We start from the raw sequence: 12,481 nt of genomic DNA, 5'->3' as shown, positions 1-12,481 counted from the left end.
ATCTTTGCATTTATGCATTTATGAGTTTAAGTTCAACTTAAGGTGTTAATCCTTTACCCCTCCTTAGCCCCCCCCCCCCCCCCCAAAAAAAGCTACAACTTAATTTAAACTAAGCTTTTCATTCTCATTCTCATTTGTGCTGAAACAGTAACCTTAATCTAAAAGGGATAACCCCGAAACAAAAGCTACCCCTCACCTAAATGCATTAATCATCCCACTTTGATCTCAAGGTTCTTTGAGCTCCAGGAGGTAATAGTAATAGTACTACAATTGGATTAACTATCATCTCTCTCTTTACTCAACAGACACGTCTATTCAAATCTGCCTTAAGGCTCTTCACTCTCTCGGATCCTGTAAGCCAGCGGTTTCTTGAGGACACTGCACTCAGACTGTAAGTCAACGTGTGACTGATGAGGCAACTGTGCCATGTCATCTAGCCAAAGAGTGGCCTGGCCCGGCCCGACCCGAGATGGGTTCCCACATTTGTACTCTTTTGGAGCTTACACAACACACCAGGGTCTTGATTTTCTATTTGGAAGAATTTCAAGTGATCAAGAACCAAAGGAAGTAGACCACCCCCCCTTGTTTCCCTCTTCTATTGCTGGACTTCATTCAAGTATTTTCCTGTCTCTCATTTGCCAGGGAAAAGAATCCAGCAAATAAAGCTCCACGTCCATCAAGTAACTTAAGTCACATGTAGAGAAAATAAATTATTGACACTATTAACCAATTGTTTTTAATAGTTTAACAAATTTATTTGGACTTTTACAAACAATTTGTACTTATAAAGCAGAACTTCATAATGTCCCAGAAGTTATTAGAGGAGATGCCAAAGCAGTTTGGTCTACTAAACATACTTAGGAACATTCTAAAGAGGATAAAGTTATATACCAAAACATTCATTTAAAAACCGAAAATATGTTTTATTTTAGAACCAAATGAAGCAAAATTTACAAAATATTATTCTGAAACAGAAAAAATAGGGTTCTCAGTTAAGTTACCAAAGAAACAGCAAATACAACATATTCAAACAGCCATCCTGGTCTCATCTTACATACAGATATCCCAAGCTTTCAAAGGCCCTGAAACTCAGTCCCTCCTGTTCATCCGACCAGATGGATTTTCTGAACCTGCAAATCCATTGTTGCTTCTTTCTATTCTGTGTGCTGTGACAACAGAGCAGCTCCTTCGAGTGTCAGGTTTCACTGGATCTACTTTCTGAAGCGCTTGAATAGTGGGTGAACGTTCTTGCTCGCTGCAGAGGCTTTGTTGCCCCGGCTTTGATATTCCATGTAGACTGTGTCATCCGCGCCCGACATGGAGCTCATGGTGCCCGCTCGCCGGGAAAACTGACAAGAAATAAGGGAGAGAAAGAAAATGGTTAGTCATGTTCTGTTTCTAAAATCTAGTCTTGCTCCTACAAAAAAAAACATAGTTGAAGTTATTGTTTTAGAACAATTGTATTTGTAATGAAGATCAGAACCTGAGAACTGAAAGCGTTTTGTTTTCAGCATTACTGCACTGTTATTAACATTTGATTTTCTGAACCTCTTCAGAGAATCTAAATGTCTTGCCTATGATTGGATTATCTTTTTTATTTTTTTTAGTTTGTTAGACTTGTTAGAACATCTATTGTTTTTTGCCCAACATTCATTCTAGTTCTTTTGGATCCGTGTGTCATTTAATTCCCACAAAGCAGCTGAAGGTTGTGTTCATTGCAGTAAAACAAAGAATATGAAAAGAGTAAAAGTGAGTGCAAATGTTGTGTTGATCCTAATCCATGTTGTATTAGCATGAACATAAAATACAGTTATTAAAATCTCATCTGCCATTATTGACTAGCTATGTATACATTCATGGCACCATTGTGTGCTTAGTGACTTTTAGCCATTAAATTTAATTTCCAGCTGGAAATTCTTAACTTAAAATCTATGCCTGAACAATAAATGCACCAAAATTTTCTTAAAATCATCCTGAATAGTCTCCAGTGATTAAATGGCCATTTTAAACCTAGCTTTTATCATTAATAGAGAAATATAAAACCAGCTGCTTTGAAAATAAGTACAATCAGAACCTCAGAGACTAAATTAACTTTTTCTGCATTTTACTTCATAAAACTGACCTTTTGAGTCAATGGGGACAACATATACAAAATATGCATTTATAAAAACAACTAAGAAAAAGTTTAAATGCTGTGTCTTCTCTGAGCTTAGTGAAAGGCCTCACCTGCGGTCGTGCTCCCACTTCGCCTGCCACAACTTCCTCTTCGGCATCCAGGTCTGAAGCAGCTAGAACCTTCTGAAGTAGCTGCTGCTGTTCTTCTCTAGTGGAGAACATTAGGTCCTCTTCCTCCATACCTGCTAGCTTTGTGATTACCTGTCGAACAACAAAAACAAATCTAGTCTGTTTTGGCATTTACACCTGGAACAAAGTTGCATGCATGCATAGACGGATTAATGTCTAAATAGTATGTATGTTGCTTCAAATTATGAGATTTTAAACTTTTCCGAACTCTTCTTAGTTGTTTGAAGTGATGGTAGAGACGTGCATCCCATAGATCCGCAAATCATCATCATCATCCTAATGCTGGATATATTTTACCCTTGATTTGGACTGAAGAAGCCAGTTGTGGAAATGCTGTTTTTGAAACCGAAATCGCTTCTGATTTATTTTTAATTCATTATGAAACCAGGAAGATTTAATTTTAAACGGAATATAAAACAAAAACCACTGATTTGAAATTTATTGCCCCCTTAAATGTCTGTCTCAGATCTCTTTAGTGCACTTAATGGTTTTAGAAAGATAACAAAAGCAGAGGGCTTGTAAGGTTGAATCCAACAAACTTTACAACATTAGTCTGAATGGAAACTTCAGGTAATGTGTAAATCACCTTAATCCAATTGATGTGTCTCAATCCAGATAACATGAGTCAACACATGAGGGAAAACCCATCCAACAACACCGCAAGCATTTTGAGGCAACAAAAAGGCTGCCACAGGTGTGTCCTTGTTTTACCTTTTGACCAGGTACATGTGATTGGCTAGTGTCAAAATCAATTAGGCCAGATTCCCCGTTAAGACCTGATCTGGCCTTTATTGTCTCTCCTACACTGAGTCCCACAGACACGTTATTATTTCTCTATTAACAGCAATACACAAGACTGAATCGTCCTAATCTAAATTTATAAAGGGTAGCGATGAGAGTGTACCTAAATAGAGAGCAATGATTATCACAATGTTCCAGGAGACTTGTTATTTTTTATGGGTGCTTCCTGACCAGCTCCATCCATCAACCAAGTGCTCTTTTTGTTTGCTTTTTCGGGATCTCACTGGTGATTTTGGTTTTGTGTGTTTTGCATAGGCCTTTGTGTGAAAGCTCTCTTTACTGTCAGTTCAGGATGCATCTTGGGGGGACTGAATCACAATATGGCAGTGCTAAATAAAGGTGTAAATGCCTTCAAAATGCACCAACTCAGCTGTCTAAGGCTTCATCCAGAGAACAACCTTCTGACCTGACACAGGCCATACAAGTAGTAGGGTTTCTCCAAAGTATCATCAATAACTTGGATTTTCATACTATCCTATGACATATTTGAAACGGAGCTTTTTGTAATTCTGGACAAATATCCGTGCCTCTGTTCATGTTCTTTTTGCTGCAGAGTTGATTGCCGTGCGTTTATATGTGCATATGGAGCGAGCAACTGAGATCCGATCACAAGCCAGGACCTGTTTGTGGAACTTTTACTGCTGTTCCTTCTTCGACGCAAACGAAACATTCTCCCAAAGGCACAAGGCGGTGTGCGGCAAAGTTTTGCATTAAAAATCAGTTAAGGTTGCATGTTATAGCAGGTAACCAGTGTTTTCATATGGTGACATAATCACTGTTACACAATAGAACGATTTAATCATTCATCCAGAAACAAATAATTTCTTTTGTCTTTCCATATTAATTCTCCAGCTTGCTCGTGTGAAACCACAAAGAACAGTGTAAACACTTCCTCTGACGCGTCTAGATGCTGAAGTCCACAGAAGCACGGTGTGTCAGCTCAATAAGCCCTCGCTCCATCTGTATAGTCGCTTGATAGGATGAAGCAGGACATTTTCATGATTTCTGATTTTACCCATCTATCCTAACGTTGACATGAATGAGACTGTGTCAAAATGCTAAAATGCTGCAGCAGTGAACACACCTTAAAGCTGTATCCCTGGTCCACAAGGAACCTCTGCCTCTTTGTGGAATAAGCCATCTCCTGGGTGTCTTGGGACACCAGAGAATAAAAGTACGCGTTGTACTCCTCTGCCACCATTCCTAAGCGGGGAGACAAGACTTTAATTGTTTCTGTTCCTAAATGGCAGTGGATTTACCATGTTAAAGAAAATAATCTGAGTGGGAGACAGAGCAACCTTTCTTGGCTCTTAAGACTCTGCCAAGTCTCTGCGCCTCCTGCCTGCGCGATCCACCATGGGAGGAAATCTGGATCAGAACATTGGCTTCTGGTAAGTCAAAGGATGTGTCTCCAACCTGTTCAGATAATCAGAGATATGCCCTGATTAAATTGCAGAATCAGTATGTATACGCAGCTTTAACAAAAGCAGGCAAACAAAAACAATCCAGGTTCTTCACTTTATTGTTGAAATGTGGAGACATAAAAAAAAAACAACATGGAAATTTGATCAAAAGATTATGTAGTGACGTACAGAAATGTGGATTTAATCTAATGTGCTTTCGACTGTAATTAGTTGGACATAATAAGGAGGAAAGAAGCTTGGCAATTCCTGAGTGCGCAGCACTGGAACAAGGTTGCTGCTGATTGGATATTCAATGAAATTGTCAACTTTTTCAGCTTTTAAGCTTGGGAGTACGTTTTTTTATTATATGTGATTGACAATTTAAGCATTCCATGACAACAAATTTAACCCAAAATGAGAAAAAATTAGTTGGAGATATTAGATAATGGCATAAAAAAGTCTATATACCTCTTCTTAGAGCTTAGTAATTAGAGCTGTCCATAAAGAAATGGCAAAAGCAATGTTTGTTTTTCAAAAATGTGGTCCAGAAATATAAAAAATAATATTTTAGCAACTAAGGAGGTCATATATGCCCCTTTTCCACTGGATCAATTTGGCCCTACTGCACTCCACTCGGCCAGCTTTGCCAGCGTTTCCATTACTGTTTGTTCCATATCAGTACCTACTTTTTGGTCCCTGTTCCCGAGCAGGTCCGACCGGGTCTGAGTAGGGACTACATGTCACGTGAGCATACTGCTGTTTACTGATTGGCCGTGGGACCAGGAGAAATCAGAAGGTAGTGCAGGGAAAAGTGAGCAACTAAAACAATATTAAGGACCACAATGGCTAGAGCGGGTCAAACCGAAATATAATTTTTCTATTTACAAATTATAAAACCTGCCTGAAGGCTGACAGAAAAGAAAAAGGACACATCAGCTTTCTGAAATACTACTCGCAGGCGAGGCGCTATATTTAATAACATAAAGCTGATCACACATAAAATCAGCTGTTCAGACGCACAAACATTTCCCTCAAAACACACAAAACAATATCATGAAACAGCTTGTTTGGTTCGGAAAGTCAGTGATGGTCCTTAAGCGAACCAGCGGATAAGTATCCCAGTGGATCATTTTATACATGGAAAAAAACATACACAAGACATTATTGTATACACAATAATAAAAACATTATCAGTATTTAGTTTATTTCTGTTTTTATTTTCTCTTAAATTTTTTTTTTATCATTTCACACAGATTATTTTAATATGACAATGTAACACAGTAACGTTAATAGCGGCACAGCGCATTACCCTCATGGCTGGAGGCTTCAGTGGGTCAGTGGAAACACAACCGTACCGATTAGAGCGAAACCGAGTGGAACCGGCTAAAACGAGCCAGTGGAAAAGGGGCAATAGAGAACACGGACCTCAGGAAATTGCAGCCAAACATGGATTGGCTGTTAGTTTTTCTTCTAATGTCTTTTTATTTTAGTTTAGATTATTTCTAATAGCAACATGGCTATTAAAAATAATAGCCATATTGCTATGTGGGTTCATTTGAAGATGTATTTATCTAATTTAATTCAGTAATTTGTAAAGTTGTTTTCTATAAAAGTTAAAGATTAATTATAGTCAAAAAAAGGTGCACATCCTTTTATTCCTTTTGGCATTTGCAGAGTGATAAACCTCACCCATATGCTACTTTGATCCTGTTATGCTTTCCAATAACATAATCTCATGTACCCATCAGGGTAGGTGCTAAATATATATAAATCTATTTAAAAGGTACAATTAGACCCGATGCAACAGTTCCAACAGGGCCAATTAAGTTCTATTTAGGCTTGTTAAGGCATTAGAGGTGGCAGGTCATACAGTGTTTTTAGAATATTCTGGCAGGTAGAAAGGGACACCCCTGCTCTGATGCAGGTGGTAACACGCACCAATTTGGAACCACAAACGAGAACAGCTTAAACTTAAACCTTTTGGTGCAGGCATGGCAGCAACAGATCAAAATCTTATGTGACAAAGTAAATGGTAAATGGACTGAACTTATATAGTCATACAGTCATACAGACCGCACAAAGCGCTTTACACTAGAGCCACATTCACCCAATTGCACTCACTAACGCTCACACATTCATACACCGATACGCAGATCAGTAGGCAACTTGAGGTTAAGTGCCTTGCCCAGGGGCACATCGACCTATGGCAGGAGGAAGCTGGAATTGAACCCACAACCTTTTGATTGCAAGACGACTACTCTTCCTACTGAGCCACAGTGTGTGATTAGATGAGAGTGAGCCATTTCAAATGGACATAAAGAGCATTTTGATGATCGTTACTGTCATTTGTTTTGTATTTATTGTCTTTGATCACATAAAAGCAAAGGTTCAGCTACATTTCATCTAGATTCAGTCCAAAGCAGCAGAAATGGATTCTAAGATGAACCGTTTTACCTTGGAGATGAAAATGGTGTTGATCTTTGGATTGTGTTTAAAGTTCTGTAAAATCTGCATTCGTTCTCCCTGAGAGGTGGGGCCGTAGATGAAAGGCCTTGAGAAAAAAAAAAAAACATAAAACAAGGACAAATTGAAACGCTCTGACTAGGCAGCTTATTGCAACAATTAAAATGCTTTTTGGTCAAAAAACAAACTTGTTGAGACGAATCGCGTATTCCTTCAGGGCAAAGACGTTGTCAGCAAAGACGATGATCTTGTCATTGCGCCGCTCATGGAAGCGGATGAGAAACTGGCAGGCCCGAAACTTGTTGGGGTTCATCGTGTACAGCAGAATGCGCTTTTTCGTCTTAATGGCCACATACTCTCTGTAAAACTCCGGTGACATCGGGCACCACACCTGAAACACAGACATCGGTTGCTTGATTCCTGCATGTGACAATGTTGCCATCTGCATCAGCTTACTCCATAACAGCTAGAGATCTGGCGCTGCAGTGCTAAATTACCCAAATAAATCTCAGATTTAATGCTGCTTTGTATGAAAAGTTGAAGGTATTGCACAGTAATTTATCATGCTATAAAAGTATGAACGAACATTTTCACAAGGTCCTCAGACTTTTAAAAAGCAGCTTTAAATTTTATCAAAGATTTCAACTATGTGTTGCTCATGTGCCTCCCTCGCCCTGCTTGCTATACACTGCTGGTCAGCTGGCTGAAAAAAGGCTTCTACACGTCCCCTTGCTCACAAGAAGGACAAATGTAGCTGTTTGAAAATATATTTCTTGCGGCAAAAAACATGGACAGTCATGATAGGAAAGCAAAAGCAGAGACACCCATAAATATGACTGAAATGAGTGGCTTTGTTTCATATTTTCACCTACATCTGCTTATTAAAATCAAAATAACATGAAATATATGTTACAAATTATTATTACTATCATAATTGATGTCATATTATTGTAGCAGCAGTGACAATATCTGCCTTTCTGTCTTAATTAATACCAATTAGATCAAGTTATACATTATTTTGAATGTATGTGTCCATACCATGTATCATTCTTTGAGAACATCATATGCCAAAAAAAATAAATAAATAAAAATCATATGCCAAAAAGTATAAACTATAATTAGGTTCAGACTTTATGTAGCTACAAACGGCTACAAATTTAAGCAGCATTTGCAAAGTTTGACCTAAGTAAATCTTGCAGGAAGTGTTTTTGAAATGAACTTCGTTCTGTGTCTCAGAAGTGGAAGTTTTTAAAAATGATATTTTTCTGGTAACAGCTTATCTGCTGAAACCTATGTTAGAACAAACTGCAGCTGCTTCCACAGGCCCAGTCTTGAGTTTTGTACTCGTCTAGTTTGTATTATTGTTAGCTTCGTGTAGTTTGGTCTAATCTAAGACAGATTCAAGAGTATCAATGTTTTTTTTTCTCATCTTATTTGCGTGTTAATCTCACTTCCAGCATCTTTAGGGATAAACTTTGCGTCAGGAATCTAACTGTATTACCTGGCTTTGGGTGTCACACGGAGCTAACACCTTAACCTCATCAGCACCATTTGGTTGCTATTTTAAAAATAGCAACCAAATGAAATGTTTTAAGGTCTGTTTTGAATGAACAGCACAGACTCTTTGACAGAAGCTTATTCAACTTTAAAGTTTATATAACCATATTGTAATGTGCTTTGACATATAAATTCAAAAAGAAACCTCATTTTTAACGACTTATAAAACAAGCTTACTTCTGCACACTGGACCTTGGCAATATAACCATTGTTCTGCAGCTCCATCCAGTTGGCTTCATACAGCTTAGGACCGATCAGGAAGTTGAGATCCACAATCTTGTCATCTTCCCTGACCAGTGTGGCGGTTAGGCCCAGTTTGCAATGGGCCTGGACAATGGTCAGGACACGGCGAAACATCTTTGCTACAGAAAAAGGACATTTATTGAGTGAATTATTGTACAGCACTATCTCAGACCTTATCTAAAATGTAGCATAATTACTTCTTAAAGCAAAACTGACAACTCACCAGGGATGGTGTGCACCTCATCCAGGATCATAAGTCCCCACTCCTGCGTCCGCATCCACTCCATGACCTTTTCAGCCTCCCAGGACCGCTTGGTGGTGTGACCCAGCATGGAGTAGGTGCTGATGGCTACCGAGCAGCCAATAGGCTTGTCCTTGGCGTCGGACGTGAAGCGGCAGATCTGAGAGTCGTCAATGGTGGACCACATCTTGAACTGGGCCTTCCACTGCTCCACGGAGACTGAGGAGTTACCCAGCACTAGGCAGCGTTTACGCACGGTGCACGCGGCGGTCACACCCACCAGAGACTTACCCGCTCCTGCAAATCAAAAGTGAAACGAGACTGTAGCTGTAAGCAACATGAAACTAAACCATTTAGAGTTTAGTTGTCTCTTGACTCTTACCGCAGGGCAGCACTATTACTCCCGATCGCGCACGACCATTTCCAAACATCTTGCGCAGACTCTTTTCCTGATAGGGCCGCAGCACTGCAGTGGGCTTCAGGTCAATGTTGATGTCAGGGTTGACGGTGTCATTTCGAAAGTCGTACTCAGCCAGGAGGGGGTATTCCAGCTGAATGCAACGCTTCTGCAGCTCTTCTATCATTTCCTATATCAAATCAGGCAAAGATATACTGACAGAGTTCGGAGTACGATGTGTTCCCTTTTGTTGAGTGATGAAAATATTACCTGGCGAATTTCAAAAGACACAGTCTGAGTCTCCTCCTCCTCCTCTTCCTCCTTATCCATCTGTTCGTAGTAGCTGAAGATGTCCTCAGGGACCTGTTGGTTTGAGGTTTGTCCATCGCTAGGCTGCTGTGAGGTGGAGGCACCTCCTTTGTCATGGACAGCCTTAGTAATCTGTCAGAAAACAAGAAGGCAGCTAAGGAGCACTCTACCACAACTGGAGAGGTTATGGTACCAAAAACAGCAAACGTTTTTTTTTTTAATACTTTTTTTACTTTTGCCAAATGAATTTAAAAGATCAGCTTGCTTTGTAAAACTCAGCAAAGACAAGTCATGTTTTAAGTTCAAAGCAGATTTTTTTGAACTTGTAAATTCAGTAAACACTGACTTAACTGTTCATCATTCAATTATTTGACAGATTTACAAAAAAAAATCCAGTCCTGGTTTGCATACCGCTGACTTGCTGAGGATGACCTCAGTAATGAGCTCAGGGTCCGACCCGTCTGCACCACGCAGGCGACATTCGCGGATCACGTTGTCCTGCAGGAGAGTCTGGATGACATCAGGAAACGCACTTTCTACAAAATACCTGAGAGTGGGAGGAGCAAAAGCTGCCGAAGAGCGCTAAAGGGATAATTTACGAGGTGAAAAACGACAGAATGATTTTGAACTGATTTTACCTGTTATGCTTGAGCACAAGTTTGACTTTCCCATAGCTCACAGTGCAAAGCTGGAAGAGAACAGTTGATTAGAATGTGAATAAATCACAAAAAAAACATGAAGCTGAACTATTTAAAAACTATGCCGTTGTCCTACTTTAATAAACTGCACAATGCCATCAGGTACAGATGTTTTGCTAAGCTTCTGCAGGTACTCCACGATATCTGACGTCTGCAGCCCCACACTGACAGCAGCGTAGAGCGAGTACGCGGTCAGCTTGTACTCATGAATGTGGTTAGGCCTACACACAGGCTCTGCAATGGCCACTAAGAAATCCTGAGCATACTTATAAACAGGAGAGAACGCTTCCAGGAAGATGTGTCCATCTGGAGCCTGGAGGGGATAGAAAAACAGACAGAATTACATACACTAACATGTATTAAACTTGGAAAAATGATAGGAGTCTTTTTTTAAACCGCAGCGGTGCTTCTTACCACCCAGAGTGGACGTGAAGAATGGTCTTTCTTGAGCTGCATCTGGAGACGGTAGTCTTTGGCTCCATACTCGTCGAGCTTTGTCCCGGACTCATCCACCTGTTTTCCTGCAGCAGCCGGCACGGCTTCCTGAGGCTCACTTGCTGTCACCTCATCTTCATCGTCTTCCTCCTCATAGTAACGTTTCTTGGATTTCTTCTCTGCAGCCCGAAAGACAAAAAAAAAAGTCACAATCTATTGTAAACTAATGTTGGAAAGAAGACTTGGTTTCAAGTTTATTCAAAACGCCACCTGTTCTTTGTCTGATGAATGTCTGCTGGATGCTCACAGGTTCTTTTAATAGCACAGAAATACATAGAGCGGCTTGCAAAGGTTTTCTTTTAAACTTCACATTTCTTCATGTTACAACCACAAACCGCAGTGTATTTTATTGGAGTTTTCTGTGGCCAACAGGCCAACATAAACTAGTACGTAATTGTGAAGTGGAAGGAAAATTATAGAAGTTTTATTAATAAAAATCTTCTATATTCAGCCCTCCTTAGTCAATACTTTATAGAACCAGTTTGGATCACATTTTATAGTGTCTGTAAGAATCCATTCTGGGCACGGATTCTAAATTGGACTTAGGTCTGGACTTTGACTGGGCCACTCTAACATATAGACATATTTTCATCTAAACCACAGCAGTGTTGGTTTGGCTGTATTTTTAAGGCTGTTGTCTTGCTGGAACAGAACATCTTCCCCAGCCTCACGTCTTTAGCAACCTGTAACAGGTTTTCTTCCAGCATTTCCTTGTATTTAGCTCAACTCATCTCTGATCAGCTTCACCGTCAATGCTGAGTAAAGCATCCCCACAGCATGATGCTGCCATCACCACAGTGAGGATGTTAGGCTCAGGTCAATGTGCAGTGGGGGCTTTTTTCTGCTATACACAGCATTGTTCGCGTAGGTCAAAAAGTTCAAGTTTGGTAAGATCTGACCAGAGCACATTCTTCCACGTGTTTGCCGTCTCCCTTACATGCCTGGGGAAGACTTTAACTAGACCTTTTATGGTTTTCTTTTTGTATTTCTTCCATAAAGGACAGTTTTGCAGGTTGCATGACTAACAGTTGACCTGTCTATAATATCATGTCCTCTCTAACATTTTAGTCAATAGTTTGTCCTTATAATTGGCATTTGTGTTCCTCAAGTATCAGGTTTACAGTTGGATGAAATCATAATAATAATAAAGTGGCAAATCAACAGCTAAGCGAATCAATTTTGGATACCTGTAAATCTCTGCTTAATGCATTACTACAACGCTCATCATTAGCAAAATACATTAAAATAACAAGATAGGTTTAACAACTCTGAGCACCGAACTAAACTATTGACATTTATTGATTATTATGATCATTATTTTTCAGCTAACTAAATCGTTAGCTCCCACTGGCTAGCTATGTAGTACATAACAAACCATCAGCAACCTACCTCTATCTCCTTTATCTCTTCTGCCCATATTAAAACGTTCAAAGAGGCGATGGAGCAAAACAACTAAACAATTTATTAAAAGTAGTGCATTTTTTTCTTAAAACGTTAGCGATGAACGACTCGAGGAAAGGAGAATTAATGCAGAACTGAAACACCTTCCGGTCTTCAGTTTCAAAATAAA

At 39.6% G+C, this 12,481-nt stretch overlaps 1 protein-coding gene across 1 annotated transcript; it reads right to left on the bottom strand.

Annotated features, from left to right (window-relative positions):
• Window positions 1-730: 730 nt before the first annotated feature.
• On the bottom strand, window positions 731-12,461 carry ercc3 (excision repair cross-complementation group 3). The gene is made up of 15 exons (XM_047364087.1): window positions 12,301-12,461; window positions 10,831-11,030; window positions 10,493-10,729; window positions 10,357-10,406; window positions 10,130-10,265; window positions 9,680-9,850; window positions 9,395-9,599; window positions 8,995-9,309; window positions 8,706-8,890; window positions 7,160-7,362; window positions 6,963-7,059; window positions 4,404-4,521; window positions 4,190-4,308; window positions 2,227-2,376; window positions 731-1,349 (listed from the first exon to the last, which is right to left on the bottom strand). The coding sequence occupies exons 1-15, from the start codon at window positions 12,326-12,328 to the stop codon at window positions 1,212-1,214; spliced, it is 2,352 nt and encodes a 783-aa protein (XP_047220043.1). The 5' UTR covers window positions 12,329-12,461; the 3' UTR covers window positions 731-1,211.
• Between the last annotated feature and the right edge of the window lie 20 nt (window positions 12,462-12,481).

Source organism: Girardinichthys multiradiatus, chromosome 4, assembly GCF_021462225.1.
Source record: "Girardinichthys multiradiatus isolate DD_20200921_A chromosome 4, DD_fGirMul_XY1, whole genome shotgun sequence".
NCBI lineage: Eukaryota > Metazoa > Chordata > Actinopteri > Cyprinodontiformes > Goodeidae > Girardinichthys > Girardinichthys multiradiatus.
Note: the sequence above shows the minus strand (reverse complement) of the source record. Positions and strands in the feature narration are given on the sequence as shown.

Coding starts and splice junctions, on each gene's coding strand:
- ercc3 (XM_047364087.1), bottom strand. CDS start 12,328: ATGGGCAGAAGAGATAAAGGAGATAGAG. Junction 10,407..10,492: donor GCATTGTGCAGTTTATTAAA/GTAGGACAACGG, acceptor GTTCTCTTCCAG/CTTTGCACTGTGAGCTATGG. Junction 4,309..4,403: donor AGTCTTAAGAGCCAAGAAAG/GTTGCTCTGTCT, acceptor CTCCCCGCTTAG/GAATGGTGGCAGAGGAGTAC.